Source organism: Grampus griseus, assembly GCF_964374135.1.
Source record: "Grampus griseus genome assembly, chromosome: 7".
Lineage (NCBI taxonomy): Eukaryota > Metazoa > Chordata > Mammalia > Artiodactyla > Delphinidae > Grampus > Grampus griseus.
Window position 1 is genome coordinate 111,736,780 of NC_139001.1, and position 17,180 is coordinate 111,753,959.

Genomic DNA, 17,180 nt, shown 5'->3' on the forward strand with positions numbered 1-17,180 from the left:
GAGACGCATGCCACTCATTGGCTGAGAGCCTTGACTGGTTAATTACACAAATATGCATGTATCAAAGGAGAAGCCACAGAGGAGCAGTGAAGAAAAGGAAGGCACCATTTTGGGGAGAATGGATACATGTATATGTATGGCTGAGTCGCTTTGCTATGCACTATCACAACATTGCTCATTGGCTCTACTCCAACATAAAATAAAAAGTTAAAAAAAAGAAGAAGAAAGAAAGGGAAGGCACCATCAAAGAAATGAGACGCCTGTCTCCAAGGTCAGGGGGCTTCCTGAGAAAATGCTCCTTTGGCTGAGATTTGAAGGATGAGCTAGAACTAACTGGGGAGCAGATGTGTGCTGTGAAGGGTGCAGAATTGGGTAGAGAGAGGGAGGACATTGGGGCAGGGAACAATGCCCATGGGTGAGGAACAGCATGTGCAAAGAGTGAAGTGCAGCGGGATGGGGGGAAGGGGGAGGACTCTGGAGCAGGGAACAGTGCCCATGCAGGGGGAAGAGTGAGTGAAAAGGACCAGAGGCCAGAAGCCCCTTGTAGGTGAAGAGAAGGGAGGCTTGGGCCGGTCCAGTGCTGGGAAGGTGTTCAGTCTGAATGCTGTGAGAAATGGGAAGGTTCTGCAGCGCCTGAGGACTCCACAGCTAATGGGAAAGACAAGAGGCCTTTCTCATTACATGGCACCAGGGTTTCCGCTGCTTCACGGTGTGGCCTGGAAAAACTGGCCAGCCAGTCTATACTGGCCAAGGTTTTAGCCCAGGGCAAGCTGATGCCACTCCCTTGCAGATGGCCCAAGTGTTGTTCTAATAAGATGCTATTTTCCAACCCTGAATATTCAACAGAATGTTATTAGTGAATTCCACCATTGCTGAGCACCCAGCTCCATGCCAGCCACAAGAGCATGCTGGAAGCCGTTTCTGGGAGAGGGAAGGAGTCCCAGTCACAGGAGCCCCTGCTGGGTTACCCTCCTGGGCTTCGGTGTCCTCACCTGTGAAAACAGTCCTAGGAGCAGCACACAGGGCACTCACCTGCGCCAGGCCCTCTTTCAAAGCGTCTCCTGTGTGTTAACTCCACAAGCTGAGCTCCCCCCGGGGCGGCTGTGGCCACGTCCCCATTTTACAGATGAGGTTGCTGAGTCTCAGGAGGGCAGGAGGGGAGGAAAGAAGATAGCCGGGCCCTACTCTCTCCAGGTTTCTCTCTCCTGGTCCCCACTGAGCGGGCACTCGCCTCCCTGCACTGGTGATCAGGCTTCTCTTACAGACCCTGTGGCACGTGGCACACGGGCACCAGCGACTGCCTGGCCGACGCTCACAGAGCAGGTACAGCTCAGAGCCAGACTTGAACCTGGCAGCGGGTGACGAGAATGGTGATAACCCCCTCCAGTCTTGGATGTGGAGCTCTCCTGGAGGATGCCGTCTGGAGAGCACACGTGCCCCTTCTGTGTGTGCACAGCTGCGCGTGTCTGTGTGTAGCTCCCTGAGGCCAAGGTGTGCCCACCCGGACCCCTCGTCCTCCTCGTGTGCCACAGGCCACTGCTCACGGCAAGGGTCTCAAAGTAGACAGAGCCCGCATGCACCACACTGCCCGGGATGCTCAGCCTGCATCACCCGGTGCGCTCAGAGGCTTCATCCCCAGGTAGAGGAGCTTCAGAGCCGGCTGGTAGGCCCTGATGCCTGAAGCCAGGCCCTTGCCATGACGGGCTTGGGGAGGGAAAGCTCAGGAGGGTGTGTCGGCCTGTGTGCAGGCCCTGCCCCAAACCCACTCCCATCCTCCCCACTTTCCACTGAAGCAAGGTACTGATGACCTCCACTTGCCAAACCCAGTGGCCACCCTCTACTGCCCCCTCCCCTGACCACGCCGCCGTCCGCACCCTCTACAGGCTGTGACAATGAGCGAGAGGCAGTTTGGCAGGAGTGGGATTTGTCTGTACCCTCATGCCCCTCATGACAGCCTACACGGTGGAGGGGCTGCCCTGGTTCCTACCACATGGGTGCTGCCAGGTGAGCTACCTTGGTGCCCAGACGATTCACCCCGGGCAGTTAGGGAAGGACCGGGCCAAGCCCTCACCCTGATAGAGGCTCAGGGGTGACCTCAGGCAGGCCCCTTAGCCTCTCAGGACCTCGCCTGAGGCCCCTAGGAACACTGGAGGCAGAGCCGTGGAGCAGGCGGCCCAGCCCAAGCCCGTGACGAGGAAGCGGGAGCACGGGTGCAGGGCTCTGGGACTCTGCAACCAGACCCGAATCCAAGCACTTCCTCTTCTTCTGGGCTCAGTCTGGGAAGCCCTGGGAGACACAGCAGGGACTGGGGGGTGGGGGGCGGGGCTGAGAGAAGGTGTGACAGCAGGGACATTCCTGGGGCTGCTCTGACACCCAGTGGTGACTCTCAGATCCGGCTGTGGCAAGGATGAAGTGCAGCTGCTCCCAAGGGGGAGAGAAGGAAGGCGGGGGAGGGAAGAGGAGAGGATGGAAGAGGGCGGGGCGGGGGGAGTCCATTCTAGACCGGTGGTTCTCAAGATCTGAACTTGCACTGGAATCAACGTGAGGGCTGGTTGGTGACTCAAGAGTCCAAGCTGAGCCAGAGAATCTGCATTTCTGATAGGCTCCCAGGGGCTGCTGGTGGCCTGGGAGCACAGAGAACCACCATCTAGGAGTGGAGTGGAAGAAAGGGGATGACTGCTCACCGTGTGTCCTCCAGGGCGGGACTCTCATCATTACGCCTACTTTATGGAAGAAGTAGCTGAGACTTGGAGAGCCCATGCTGTCTTCGTTCCCCCAGTGTGGCCCCAAGTCCTCCCTGTGGCCCCTCCTGCATGTCTGCGGAGCCGTCGCAGCCCACCCTTGTACCTACCACGCCTATCTGGACAGGTGAGGCAGCTCCTGAAAACTGGGATGAACAGTCTCCACGCACACTGCCCAGGACACCTCCCTGCAGGGACCCTAGGCCTCAGCCTCCCACTGCACCCAGAACACATTCCCTGTGCCCAGGAGGTGCTCACCTGGCCTCTGACAGGTAACTGAAAAAGACCAGGCCTGCCCTGCCGGAGAGGCCACTCGAGCACCCCAGGCTCACTGTCCACTGGGGGGTGACCCTGTTAAGGAATGTCACCTGGATGACACAGAGTCACCAGCCCACCTGGGGTCCAGGGGGAGGCACTTCTGACCTGATTTCCTACCAGCCAGGCAGAGAAAAAGCCAGTGCCGGACACCCGTCCCCCATTGTGTCGTTCCTCTCATCACCGTGCTGAGCTGCAAGGGTAGAAAGTCTTCCTAGGCTGTCAGCAGGCACTGCAAGTGCAAGAGGGAGATGCTCCTGGCAGAGGTGAAAGGAAGGAACAAGTGTTCAGGACAGGTAGGGCTTGGGGGAGCTGGGACCAGGGGAGAGTCAAGCCTGGACACACACCCCTGGGGGCTGGTGGCACTGCAGAATCCAGCCCACCGTGGACCCTCTCAGGACTTTCTGGGCTTGAGTCCCAGGAATACACATTTCTCGTCAGCACCTAGGCACCAGAGTTTGGACCTCGATGTTCCTGAGCCGAAGAACGCCACACCCCACATCCCAAGTGAGGCAGGGGGGTCTACTCTTCCCAGTGGGGGAGGAGACCCTGGAGGTCACACAGCAACAGGCAAGAATGTGTAACTCACAGGGAAGTGGGGGGGGGGGGCGGAAATAATCAGGAGCCACGATGCTCAGTGAATACTTGATGGAATGAGCGAATTTAACGTATTAAAGAACAAACGGTTGGAATGACTATATTCCTTGCTGGACAGGGTGAATGTCTTTCTCTAGGTGCAAACCTGCCCATCAGTTGGTAAGTAGGGAAAGAAAATACTCTGTGACCAAATGACATCTGTGTTACGTGAACCAACAATTTACATGTAATTTGCTACCACCCACTTCACTAATCAGTAAATACTGTGCAAATGAGGGTGAATAGGAGCCTGACTTGCACTGAGTGCTGAAGATAGTGGACCATCAGTATTTACCATTTACTGCGGCTCAGCGGCAGCTGTGGCCAGGGCGACTTCTTCCTGAGCTCAGACTACACCTCCCAGTCCCCCTGCATGGCACCAGGGCCACGTGACTAGCTCTCCCCACTGGAATGAGAGCAGAACCTCGGGCACCGCTGCCAAGCTGAGGAGCGGGCTGTGTCTTCACCATCTTTCACTGCCAGCAGGATGCAGAAGCTCCCTGAGGACTCCACGGCACCCGAGAGAGGCAGCTGCGGTCTCCAAATGAGTACCTGGGGCAGAAGTCTCCCTCCCAAGCAAACCACAGTGGACGCGGCTTGAGCAGCAGAGCTTTTGGCCTTCAGCTCCTGCGGTGGCTTATCACAGCAGTCAGCCTCTGTGCATACAGTTCTCTAACACCCAGTCCCAGGCCCTGGTGTCATCCTGGAGGCACTCAAGACAGTTACGCTCCAGGGAACCCTGTCATCCACTAGTTGCACACTATCAAAGAGAACACAGTACCTCCAAGAGTCCCACGCTGGGATGAGTCACTTTTGTGCAGTATCCTTCATTATAGCATTCTTAGCAAAAGTAAAAGGGTACTGGATGAATTACAGGACAAATAAAATGAATGGGCAAGTTCCTTACGTGCTGATATAGAAATACCTCAGATATGTTAAGTGAAAAAAAAAAAGGATAAAACAGCATACATCAGCAGTTTTCAAGGTATGATCCAAGGAACGCTGAGGGTACCCAAGACCCTTTCTGAGGGTCTGCAAAGTCCTCCCTTTCCAACTATGTATCTATGTGAGGCTGTATTTCCTTCTATACTTCAACCAAAAGACAAGTAACAACAGACTGAACACATAAGCAAACAGGCAAATCCAGCTATTAAGCCCGATGTTAAACTTTTTCAAACGTGAAAACACTCTGCCTCACTGATTTTGTATTGGAAAATATTTTTTATCAAGTCTATTTTTTAAATATAATGGGTTTACCATTTCTTAAGAAAGTTTTCAAATTTCTCAATTTTATTTTCTAATATGGTAAATAATGATAGATATAACTCACCTTAAAGACCTCTTGGGAAGCCTCAAAAATTTAATACTGTAAAAGGATCCTGAGACTAAGAAGTTTGAGTACCACTGGTGTATATACTACCCTTATTTTGTAAAAAAGGAAGAAAAATAAGAATTTATCTTTGTACTGGCTTATATATGCATGAAGAAAAACTCATGAAGGATAAATAAACCAGTATGAGTGGTTAAGCAAAGAGAAGATAGGAAATGGGCAGATGCAAGAAACTTTACTGAATCCTTTCTTTCATTTTGAAGCTATGTGTGTGTGTGTGTGTGTGTGTGTGTGTGTGTGTGTGTGTGTGTGTGTGTGTGTGTGTGCGCGTGTATAACCTATTCAAAAACTGAAAAAAAAAAAAAAAGAGCCAGAGGCAGCAAGGGCCAGCATGATGGAAGATGAGATAAAGTCCAGCTGAAAAGTAGAAGGGCTTACAAAGGCTGTGTGCAGTGTCTCCCCTACCCGACATCCAGAAATAAGTGTCCCCAGGCAAAATACTAGAGACTTCTTCCCTAAAGAAATGAAACCAACAGACCCAGAGCTTCTAGTATGAGATTCCTAATCTTAAACTATTACAGGCAACCACACATCACAATTTAATCAAAGTCTGCAACAGGCGAGATAAACAGAAAAGCTAGCCAGGAAGAGAGTGAGGTAATGCAGAAATGAAAAAGAAATGTAAATAATTTTTTAAAACAAAACAACAAAAACACAAAGTCGTGTACCCAAAGATACTGGAGAAGTTACTGAACCCACAAGGCCAAGTAGATCTGGTTGAGGAAGATACTGTCAGTTTTTTAATAGTCATCCTAGAAGTACTGACCCCTGCGATGTTCTTGTGGAAATTACTCTCATATACACGTGGCACAGGGAAAAAGAATATGTTTTAATATCAGATATAAATCTGTTTCAGTTACTACCTGTGCGCTCCCAAGAAAAGAATTTAACCCAGAGTAACTTGGATAATACACCCCTTATGGAGTTAATATAGGAATTTAATAAGTTATTGTTTTCTGATGTGACAATACATTCCCTAGCACTTATGGAATACTCAATAAAAGGCATTCTTATTGCCTGTGATGCAGCAGAAAAAGCTGACTGTGTTACTAGAAAATAAATGAAAAAAAAAAAACAAAACCAGATTCATGGTTGTCAGAGCGAGGGGATGGGGATGGGAGAAACGCATGAACCGTTTTTATCATTATAGTTTAAATAAATTGAATTTTAAAAAAACAATAGAAGTCAATGAAATATGCTTTAAGGTTAACAATCATTTAATGTATTAACATTTTCACTTATAAACATACAATTTGCATATACAGGGAAAAATAGGTTCTGAGGACACAACAGAATACTAGAGACAGGCAAGCAATCAGAAAAAAAGATCAACCCTAGGAGAAAAAAATGGAACTGCATCCCATGCTGGTGTCTACATAAACTTGGGAAGGAGAAAGATCACACAGTATCACAAGTAATGTAGAAAATAAATGTGGGTCATTCTGTCTCAATGGCAGGAACTTCTCCCATGATCCAGATCTTGTGTCCCGGTCTGGCCCGTTTCATGAATGATGATCTGAAACAACCACGGGTCTCTCCCTTCTCTTTACATCTAAGACCCTGAATTTAACTCAAGGAATTAAAAGAACAGAGCTAAGAAACAAGCCAACTGGCATGTGTGCAATGTCAACAGCCAACCAGTTAAAAGTACACATGGAAGTAAAATACTGACTAAACCTGAACAAGTTCCTTCCAACTCACCTTCTTGATTTAGGATTACCTAAGCGCTAGCATCTATGAGAGCTGGGGCCAGGGAAATGAAGTATCTCAGCCCATCTTTATACAGAGTATGCATTTCCTCTCAGGATCAAGTCACTAGTGACAGTGAACTTCCAGACTCAACTACAGTTGCCCAGTGGGACTGGCCCCGCTGGGGACAGGGACTGAAGATGGGGGGGCACACGTGTGCACGAGTTTCAGTCCATAGCTCTCCCCCTTCTGTCAGAGGGAAGCCAGGGAAACACAAGGAGACCATCTGCTTCAAAGGCGTTTCACTGACGTAACTCAGTACCAGTGGTTCCAGTAACTCCAAGTTCAAAATGATGCAACATTAAAAACTGAGTTTAGTATTTTGTAAGTAAAACATACAGCTCGAATAATGATTACCACCTGAAAAGAACCATTCTTACTACATACGATGTAAAATAACTAAAGCAACATTTTTAACCATGAAAACCAGTGTCGTCACACATCACATCTGGCAACTTTCCACCATGTCAAACATCCAAAGAGATGACAGCCAAGTATACTTCTTTTCAGCTGGAAACAGACTCTCCAGTGTCAACAAGTGCAATAGAATTGGCTAGGAAAACACACCTGTGGTCACCACAAAGTTCATTTGGCATCTGGTTTCATACGGAGATAGATCTATTTAAGTCTGCCTTAGAGATGGAGTGGGTTGATCAGTGAAACAAAAGACTATGTATGTAACTGCCCACATAGAATAAAAACGGAATTTGTGCTATTAGGAGTGTATTTTATGGAAAATTGGGTCACATGGAGTACAGGAGTAGAGACCTTCAATGCGCTAAACTGCCTTTGTAAAAGTACATTTTTAAAAGCATGCAGGACAGAAAACTGGAATAACTGATGTTTTAAAATTTACATAAATAAAGAAATAAGAAAAATGCACGAAGTCTTCCAGAGCTTCACACATAGTTGGGGCTCAAATTAAATGGTTTTAAGCTTCTCTGTGACATTTGAGTCAAGAATGAAAACAAGGCCAGTGTCCTGGTCAGGTGGAGTAATACCCCTGAGCAGGTCATTCATGTCCTTAGGCCGCAACTCCCATCTGTAACCTGAGTCTCCCCCACCATGCCACCACCAGGGCTCCACGCACCCCAATGCTCAGGGACAGCCACAGTGCCCCAGTCCTGCACAGGACAGGAAACGGGCTCTTTAGCAGCCTTCAGAAGGGTGGGAAAGAGGACCCTCAGTGCAGCCCAATCCCCTGAAACAATAACACTGTAACTATGGCTCTCATTCCACTTTCCTCACCGTTCTCTTAATATTACTTTCTCAACAAGTAGAAAACTAAGCTATAAGTAGGCTGAAGTGGCAATAAAAACACTCAAACACTTAAAACATGATGCCTCTGAATAAAGCAAATCTACCTCTACACACTTGTAATTGTTTTGTCTTGTTCAAGTTTTAAATGATAAAGCCCTAAAACGCTGAGACTCAAGCCTACTCCTAATTTGGGATGTTTTCCAAGATCACTACCAAAAACAAACTAGTAAAAATAAAATGAAAAGCATCATTTTAAAGCGGGGGATCTGCCATCCCGCCCATCATCCTAAGCAGTCGGTTTTGTTGGAAGCCTGCAGAGCCCCAGAGGCTGTGGCGATATCACACCTTTGCCTCAGGAAGGTTCCAGCCTACGACTCCTGAAGTAACGTGCATCCAGGTCTGGTCTGAGGTTTCAAAGTCTGGCATTAAACCAAAACAGCTGCAGTTCTTGCCACAATCACTCACCACTCATACATCACGACGTTACTCGCGTAACACTAAAATAACTACCCCTTAAACACTAAGGCCTAACTCTAAAAGGAAAATGCCCTTTCCAAACAGGTGTGTTCAAATAAGGTATTCTGAGAGTTCCATAAAAAAACTCCTAGAATGAGCCAGTGCCCCCAAATAGTCCACGTTTTAACAGCACTCCAAAGCCTTCTCCATGGTACATATATGGATTAGTTATAAGTATGATGTCACTACTTTCAAAAGAACTACTAAAACTATTATTAAAAACATTTGTAACAAACAGAAATGCCCTGCAAATTATATTATTGCACACAGGGTATCAGAAGCTATGCACATCCAGGTTCCAAGGACTCTAGAAGACCCAGAACAGAGACCCCAAGGCCATGCCTGTGGCTGCTCCAGCCAGCATGCCCAGCGCCAGGTCACTGTCATTGTCTTGATACCGCTCACGAATGATGACTTGGTTGGCAGGCTGCTGTCCATAAAGTCCTAGAAAAGAAGGAAAAAATAGGAGCAGTTTGTGAAGTCCAACATTCACGCAAAAAGATGGCTCACTTGACTGGGACCCTTCCAGAAGTTTCTCCATGCACTGCACCCCTCCCTTGGAGCGCTGGTGGGGTGACTGCAGTGAGTGCTCCCCAGCTCTCCTCCACCACAGGCGACAGTGACTGGACTTGGCCAAGTGAGGAGGACACCTCCATTTCTAAGATGGCACTAAGAGAAAATCAAGATGCGCAGCTTCCCAAGGTCCACAGTCCCAGACACTGCAGAGAGCAGAATCCTAATGGAGCTGCAACCCCCAGCCTCCAATGTCCACTTCAGCCCCGCACATTCTGCTCATCAGGATGGCAGGCAGACAAGGAGTGTGGGAGACACACAGAGCCTAGAGACAATGGGAGAGTCAAGAATCCCCACTGACAGCTAAGAAGAAAAGCCCACCTAGAAGTTAATTAGCTTCTCAGTATTCATGCAAACCGTTTTTAAATTAAACCTTTAATCTGCTAACCTAACCTGCTCTTCATTTTTAACCTTATGTCTTTATGGGGAAAAATATTTATGCTAGGGGGAAAACTTCTAAAAAGCAACCTTTAAACAAACCTAAAGTTTATTTGCACAATTAGAGTTTACAACTGGAAATGTATTGCTTGTTCTCTTCTATGCTTCACAATATATTGTCCAATAGCTAATTAGCTTTAAAATTGCTCACATATAGTGTTAACTTTCCTCCTTGACCCACTATTCCCTTAGTAGTTCAACCCTAGGAAACAGATTAATCCAATAGTGATATGTCCACGTAGATGAAGAAAGGAAGTGAAACCAACAGTGACACTAAAGGCTAACATCTGCAAGTGCTTACTAGTCTAAGCACTTATAGTATTACAAGCATTTACATTCATTGACTCACTCAATCCTCACAAGAACCCTATGAGTCGAGCTTCCTGTTATCCCTATTTTATAGACAGGCAAAAGTGAGGCACACAGGGGTTGAGGGCAGTATGTTTAAACGACAAAACTGGTGAACTGTAGCATTCACTATCACAGCCTTGAAATGTAAATAATTTCAATTAGGCAACTCTAACTAGTGAAATGTAATACAGTAGGAACCTGTAAGCTGACCTAATTAAAAGATCCCCTGGAGAGGAGACGAGGAAGATGGCGGAAGAGTAAGACGCGGAGATCACCTTCCTCCCCACAGACACACCAGAAATACATCTACACGTGGAACAACTCCTACAGAACACCTACTGAAGGCTGGCAGAAGACCTCAGACCTCCCAAAAGGCAAGAAACTCCCCACGTACCTGGGTAGGGCAAAAAAAGAAAAAAGAAAAAAGAGACAAAAGGATAGGGACGGGACCTGCACCAGCGGGAGGGAGCTGTGAAGGAGGAAAGGTTTCCACACACTAGAAGCCCCTTCGCGGGCGGAGACTGCGGGTGGCGGAGTGGGGGAGCTTCGGAGCCACGGAGGACAGCACAGCCACAGGGGTGCGGAGGGCAAAGCGCAGAGATTCCATCACAGAGGATCGGTGCCAACCGGCACTCACCAGCCCGAAAGGCTTGTCTGCTCACCCACCGGGGCAGGCGGGGCTGGGAGCTGAGGTTCGGGCTTCGGTCGGAGTGGCGGCGTGAACACAGCCTAAAGGGGCTAGTGCACCACGGCTAGCCGGGAGGGAGTCCAGGGAAAAGTCTGGAGCTGCCAAAGAGGCAAGAGACTTTCTTCCCTCTTTGTCTCCTGGTGCGCGAGGAGAGGGGATTAAGAGGGCTGCTTAAAGGAACTCCAGAGACGGGTGCGAGATGCGGCACAGGTCACTCTCCTCACCTCCCTGCCGGGGAGACTGTCCAGCCCGCCACTGCCAGGGTTCCGGGATCCAGGGACAACTTCCAGGGGAGAACGCACGGCATGCCCCACACTCCATAACCCTCCCTTCCCCCGGCCTGAGTGAGCCAGAGCCCCCGAATCAGCGGCTCCTTTAACCCCATCCTCTCTGAGAGAAGAACAGACGCCCTCCGGCGACCTACACACAGAGGCTAAATCCAAAGCTGAACCCCAGGAGCTATGTGAACAAAGAAGAGAAAGGGAAATCTCTCACAGCAGCCTCAGAAGCAGCGGATTAAAGCTCCACAATCAACTTGACGTACCTGCATCTGTGGAATACATGAATGGACAAGGAATCATCCCAAATTCAGGAGGTGGACTTTGAGAGCAAGATTTATGATTTTTTTCCCCTTTTCCTCTTTTGTGAGTGTGTATGTGTATGCTTCTGTGTGACATCTTGTCTGTATAGCTTTGCTTCCACCATTTGTCCTAGGGTTCTATACGTCTTTTTTTTTTTTTTTTTTTTTTTTTTTTTTTGCGGTACGCGGGCCTCTCACTGCTGTGGCCTCTCCCGCTGTGGAGCACAGGCTCCGGACGCACAGGCTCAGCGGCCATGGCTCATGGGCCCAGCCACTCCGCGGCATGTGGGATCTTCCCAGACCGGGGCACGAACCTGTGTCCCCTGCATTGGCAGGCGGACTCTCAACCACTGCGCCACCAGGGAAGCCCTATACGTCTTTTTTTAATTTTTTTTCTTAATTATATTTTATTTTAATAACTTTATTGTATCTTACTTTATTTTATTTTATCCTCTTTCTCTCCTCTCTCTCTCTCTCTCTCCCTCCCTCTCTCCCTCTCTCCTTCTCTCTCCCTCTCTCCCCCCCCCTTCTTTCTACTTTTTCTCCCTTTTATTCTGAGCCGTGTGGATGAAAGACTCTTGGTGCTGCAGCCAGGAGTCAGTGCTGTGCCTCTGAGGTGGGAGAGCCAACTTCAGGACACTGGTCCACAAGAGACTTCCCAGCTCCACGTAATATCAAACGGCAAAAATCTCCCAGAGATCTCCATCTCAACACCAGCACTCAGCTTCACTCAATGTCCAGCAAGCTACAGTGTGAGACACAATATACCAAACAACTAGCAACAGAGGAACACAGCCCCACCCATGAGCAGAGACACTGCCTAAAATCATAATCAGTCCACAGACACCCCAAATCACACCACCAGACGTGGACCTGCCCAACAGAAAGACAAGATCCAGCCTCATCCACCAGAACACAGGCACTAGTCCCCTCCACCAGGAAGACTACACAACCCACTGAACCAACCTTAGCCACTGGGGACAGACACCAAAAACAATGGGAACTACGAACCTGCAGCCTGCAAAAAGGAGACCCCAAACACAGTAAGATAAGCAAAATGAGAAGACAGAAAAACACACAGCAGATGAAGGAGCAAGATAAAAACCCACCAGACCTAACAAATGAAGAGGAAATAGGCAGTCTACCTGAAAAAGAATTCAGAATAATGATAGTACAGATGATCCAAAATCTTGGAAATAGAATAGACAAAATGCAAGAAACATTTAACAAGGACCTAGAAGAACTAAAGATGAAACAAGCAACGATGAACAACACAATAAATGAAATTAAAAATAATCTAGATGGGATCAATAGAAAAATAACTGAGGCAGAAGGACGGATAAGTGACCTGGAAGATAAAATAGTGGAAATAACGACTGCAGAGCAGAATAAAGAAAAAAGAATGAAAAGAACTGAGGACAGTCTCAGAGACCTCTGGGACAACATTAAACACACCAACATTCGAATTATAGGGGTTCCAGAAGAGGAAGAGAAAAAGAAAGGGACTGAGAAAATATTTGAAGTGATTATAGTTGAAAACCTCCCTAATATGGGAAAGAAAATAGTTAGTCAAGTCCAGGAAGCACAGACAGTCCCATACAGGAAAAATCCAATGAGAAACACACCAAGACACATATTAATCAAACTGTCAAAAATTAAATACAAAGATAACATATTAAACGCAGCAAGGGAAAAACAACAAATAACACACAAGGGAATCCCCATAAAGTTAACAGCTGATCTTTCAGCAGAAACTCTGCAAGCCAGAAGGGACTGGCAGGACATATTTAAAGTGATGAAGGAGAAAAACCTGCAACCAAGATTACTCTACCCAGCAAGGATCTCATTCAGATTGGATGGAGAAATTAAAACCTTTACAGACAAGCAAAAGGTGAGAGAGTTCACCACCACCAAACCAGCTTTACAACAAATGCTAAAGGAACTTCTCTAGGCAAGAAACACAACAGAAAAAAAGACCTACAATAACAAACCCAAAACAATTAAGAAAATGGGAATAGGAACATACATATCGATAATTACCTTAAATGTAAATGGATTAAATGCTCCCACCAAAAGACACAGACTGGCTGAATGGATACAAAAACAAGACCCATATATATTCTGTCTACAAGAGACCCAATTCAGACCTAGAAACACATACAGACTGAAAGTGAGGGGATGGAAAAAGATATTCCATGCAAATGGAAACCAAACGACAGCTGGAGTAGCAATTCTCATATAAGACAAAATAGACTTTAAAATAAAGACTATTAGAAGAGACAAAGGAGGACACTACATAATGATCAAGGGATCGATCCAAGAAGAAGATATAACAATTGTAAATATTTACGCACCCAACATAGGAGCACCTCAATACATAAGGCAAATACTAACAGCCATAAAAGGGGAAATCGACAGTAACACGTTCATAGTAGGGGACTTTAACACCCCACTTTCACCAATGGACATATCATCGAAAATGAAAATAAATAAGGAAACACAAGCTTTAAATGATACATTAAACAAGATGGACCTAATTGATATTTATAGGACATTCCACCCAAGAACAACAGAATACACATTTTTCTCAAGTGTTCATGGAAAATTCTCCAGGATAGATCATATCTTGGGTCACAAATCAAGCTTTGGTAAATTTAAGAAAACTGAAATTGTTTCAAATATCTTTTCCGACCACAACACTATGAGACTAGATACCAATTACAGGAAAAGATCTGTAAAAAATACAAACACATGGAGGCTAAACAATACACTACTTAATAACGAAGTGATCACTGAAGAAATCAAAGAGGAAATTAAAAAACACCTAGAAACAAATGACAATGGAGACATGACGATCCAAAACCTATGGGATGCAGCAAAAGCAGTTCTAAGAGGGAAGTTTATAGCAATACAATCCTACCTTGAGAAACAGGAAACATCTCGAATAAAAAGCCTAAACTTGCACCTACAGCAATTAGAGAAAGAAGAACAAAAAAACCCCAAAGTTAGCAGAAGGAAAGAAATCATAAAGATCAGATCAGAAATAAATGAAAAAGAAATGAAGGAAACGATAGCAAAGATCAATAAAACTAAAAGCTGGTTCTTTGAGAAGATAAACAAAATTGATAAACCATTAGCCAGACTCATCAAGAAAAAAAGGGAGAAGACTCAAATCAATAGAATTAGAAATGAAAAAGGAGAAGTAACAACTGACACTGCAGAAATACAAAAGATCATGAAAGATTACTGCAAGCAACTCTAGGCCAATCAAATGGACAACCTGAAAGAAATGGACAAATTCTTAGAAATGCACAACCTGCCAAGACTGAATCAGGAAGACATAGAAAACATGAACAGACCAATCACAAGCACTGAAATTGAAACTGTGATTAAAAATCTTCCAACAAACAAAAGCCCAGGGCCAGATGGCTTCACAGGCGATATCTATCAAACATTTAGAGAAGAGCTAACACCTATCCTTCTCAAACTCTTCCAAAATATAGCAGAGGGAGGGACACTCCCAAACTCATTCTACGAGGCCACCATCACCCTGATACCAAAAGCAGACAAGGATGTCACAAAGAAAGAAAACTACAGGCCAATATCACTGATGAATATAGATGCAAAATTCCTCAACAAAATAATAGCAAACAGAATCCAACAGCACAGTAAAAGAATCGTACACCATGATCAAGGGTGGTTTATTCCAGGAATGCAAGGATTCTTCAATATATGCAAATCAATCAACGTGACACACCATATTAACAAATTGAAGGAGAAAAACCATATGATCATCTCAATAGATGCAGAGAAAGCTTTCGACAAAATTCAACACCCATTTATGATAAAAACCCTCCAGAAAGTAGGCACAGAGGGAACTTTCCTCAACATAATAAAGGCCATATATGACAAACCCACAGCCAACATCGTCCTCAATGGTGAAAAACTGAAACCATTTCCACTAAGATGAGGAACAAGACAAGGTTGCCCACTCTCACCACTCTTATTCAACATAGTTTTGGAAGTTTTAGCCACAGCAATCAGATAAGAAAAGGAAGTAAAAGGAATCCAAATCGGAAAAGAAGAAGTAAAGCTGTCACTGTTTGCAGATGACATACTATACATAGAGAATCCTGAAGATGCTACCAGAAAACTACTAGAGCTAATCAATGAATTTGGTAAAGTAGCAGGATACAAAATTAATGCACAGAAATCTCTGGCATTCTTATACACTAATGATGAAAAATCTGAAAGTGAAATCAAGAAAACACTCCTATTTACCATTGCAACAAAAAGAATAAAATATCTAGGAATAAACCTACCTAAGGAGGCAAAAGACCTGTATGCAGAAAATTATAAGACACTGATTAAAGAAATTAAGGATGATACAAATAGATGGAGAGATATACCATGTTCTTGGATTAGAAGAATCAACATTGTGAAAATGACTCTACTACCCAAAGCAATCTACAGATTCAGTGCAATCCCTATCAAACTACCACTGGCATTTTTCACAGAACTAGAACAAAAAATTGCACAATTGGTATGGAAACACAAAAGACCCCTAATAGCCAAAGCAATCTTGAGAACAAAATACGGAGCTGGAGGAATCAGGCTGCCTGACTTCATACTATACTACAAAGCTACAGTAATCAAGACAGTATGGTACTGGCACAAAAACAGAAATATAGATCAACGGAACAGGATAGAAAGCCCAGAGATAAACCCATGCACATATGGTCACCTTATCTTTGATAAAGGAGGCAGGAATGTACAGTGGAGAAAGGACAGCCTCTTCAATAAGTGGTGCTGGGAAAATTGGACAGGTACATGTAAAAGTATGAGATTAGAACACTCCCTAACACCATACACAAAAATAAGCTCAAAATGGATTAAAGACCTAAATGTAAGGCCAGAAACTATCAAACTCTTAGAGGAAAACATAGGCAGAACACTCTATGACATAAATCACACAAGATCCTTTTTGACCCACCTCCTAGAGAAATGGAAATAAAAACAAAAATAAACAAATGGGACCTAATGAAACGTCAAAGCTTTTGCACAACAAAGGAAACCATAAACAAGACCAAAAGACAACCCTCAGAATGGCAGAAAATATTTGCAAATGAAGCAACTGACAAAGGATTAATCTCCAAAATTTACAAACAGCAGCTCAATAACAAAAAAACAAACAACCCAATCCAAAAATGGGCAGAGACCTAAATAGACATTTCTCCAAAGAAGATATACAGACTGCCAAGAAACAGATGAAAGAATGCTCAACATCATTAATCATTAGAGTAATGCAAATCAAAACTACAAGGAGATATCATCTCACACCATCAGAATGGCCATCATCAAAAAATCTAGAAACAGTAAATGCTGGGGAGGGTGTGGAGAAAAGGGAACACTCTTGGACTGCTGGTGGGAATGTGAATTGGTACAGCCACTATGGAGAACAGTATGGAGGTTCCTTAAAAAGCTACAAATAGAACTACCATATGACCCAGCAATCCCACTACTGGGCATATACCTTGATAAAACCATAATTCAAAAAGAGTCATGTACCAAAATGTTCATTGCAGCTCTATTTACAATAGCCAAGAGATGGAAACAACCTAAGTGTCCATCATCAGATGAATGGATAAAGAAGATGTGGCACATATATACAATGGAATATTACTCAGCCATAAAAAGAAATGAAATTGAGTTATTTGTAGTGAGGTGGATGGACCTAGAGTCTGTCATACAGAGTGAAGTCAGAAAGTGAAAGACAAATACCATATGCTAACACGTATATATGGAATCTAAGAAAAAACAAATGTCATGAAGAACCTAGGGGTAAGATGGGAATAAAGACACAGACCTAGTAGAGAATGGACTTGAGGATATGGGGAGGGGGAAGGGTAAGCTGTGACAAAGTGAGAGAGTGGCATGGACATA

The 17,180-nt window shown here is 45.2% G+C and overlaps 1 protein-coding gene across 3 annotated transcripts in view; it reads right to left on the reverse strand.

Annotated features, from left to right (window-relative positions):
• Positions 1-6,276: 6,276 nt before the first annotated feature.
• The window catches only part of PLEKHB2 (pleckstrin homology domain containing B2), a 49,681-nt gene continuing 38,777 nt past the window's right edge, over positions 6,277-17,180 (reverse strand). For all 3 annotated transcript variants that reach the window (XM_082657793.1, XM_082657791.1, XM_082657792.1), the window contains exon 8: positions 6,277-9,051. In XM_082657793.1, coding sequence (XP_082513919.1) covers positions 8,915-9,051 — 137 coding nt within the window. In that variant the 3' untranslated portion in view covers positions 6,277-8,914. The remainder of the gene's footprint in view (positions 9,052-17,180) is intronic.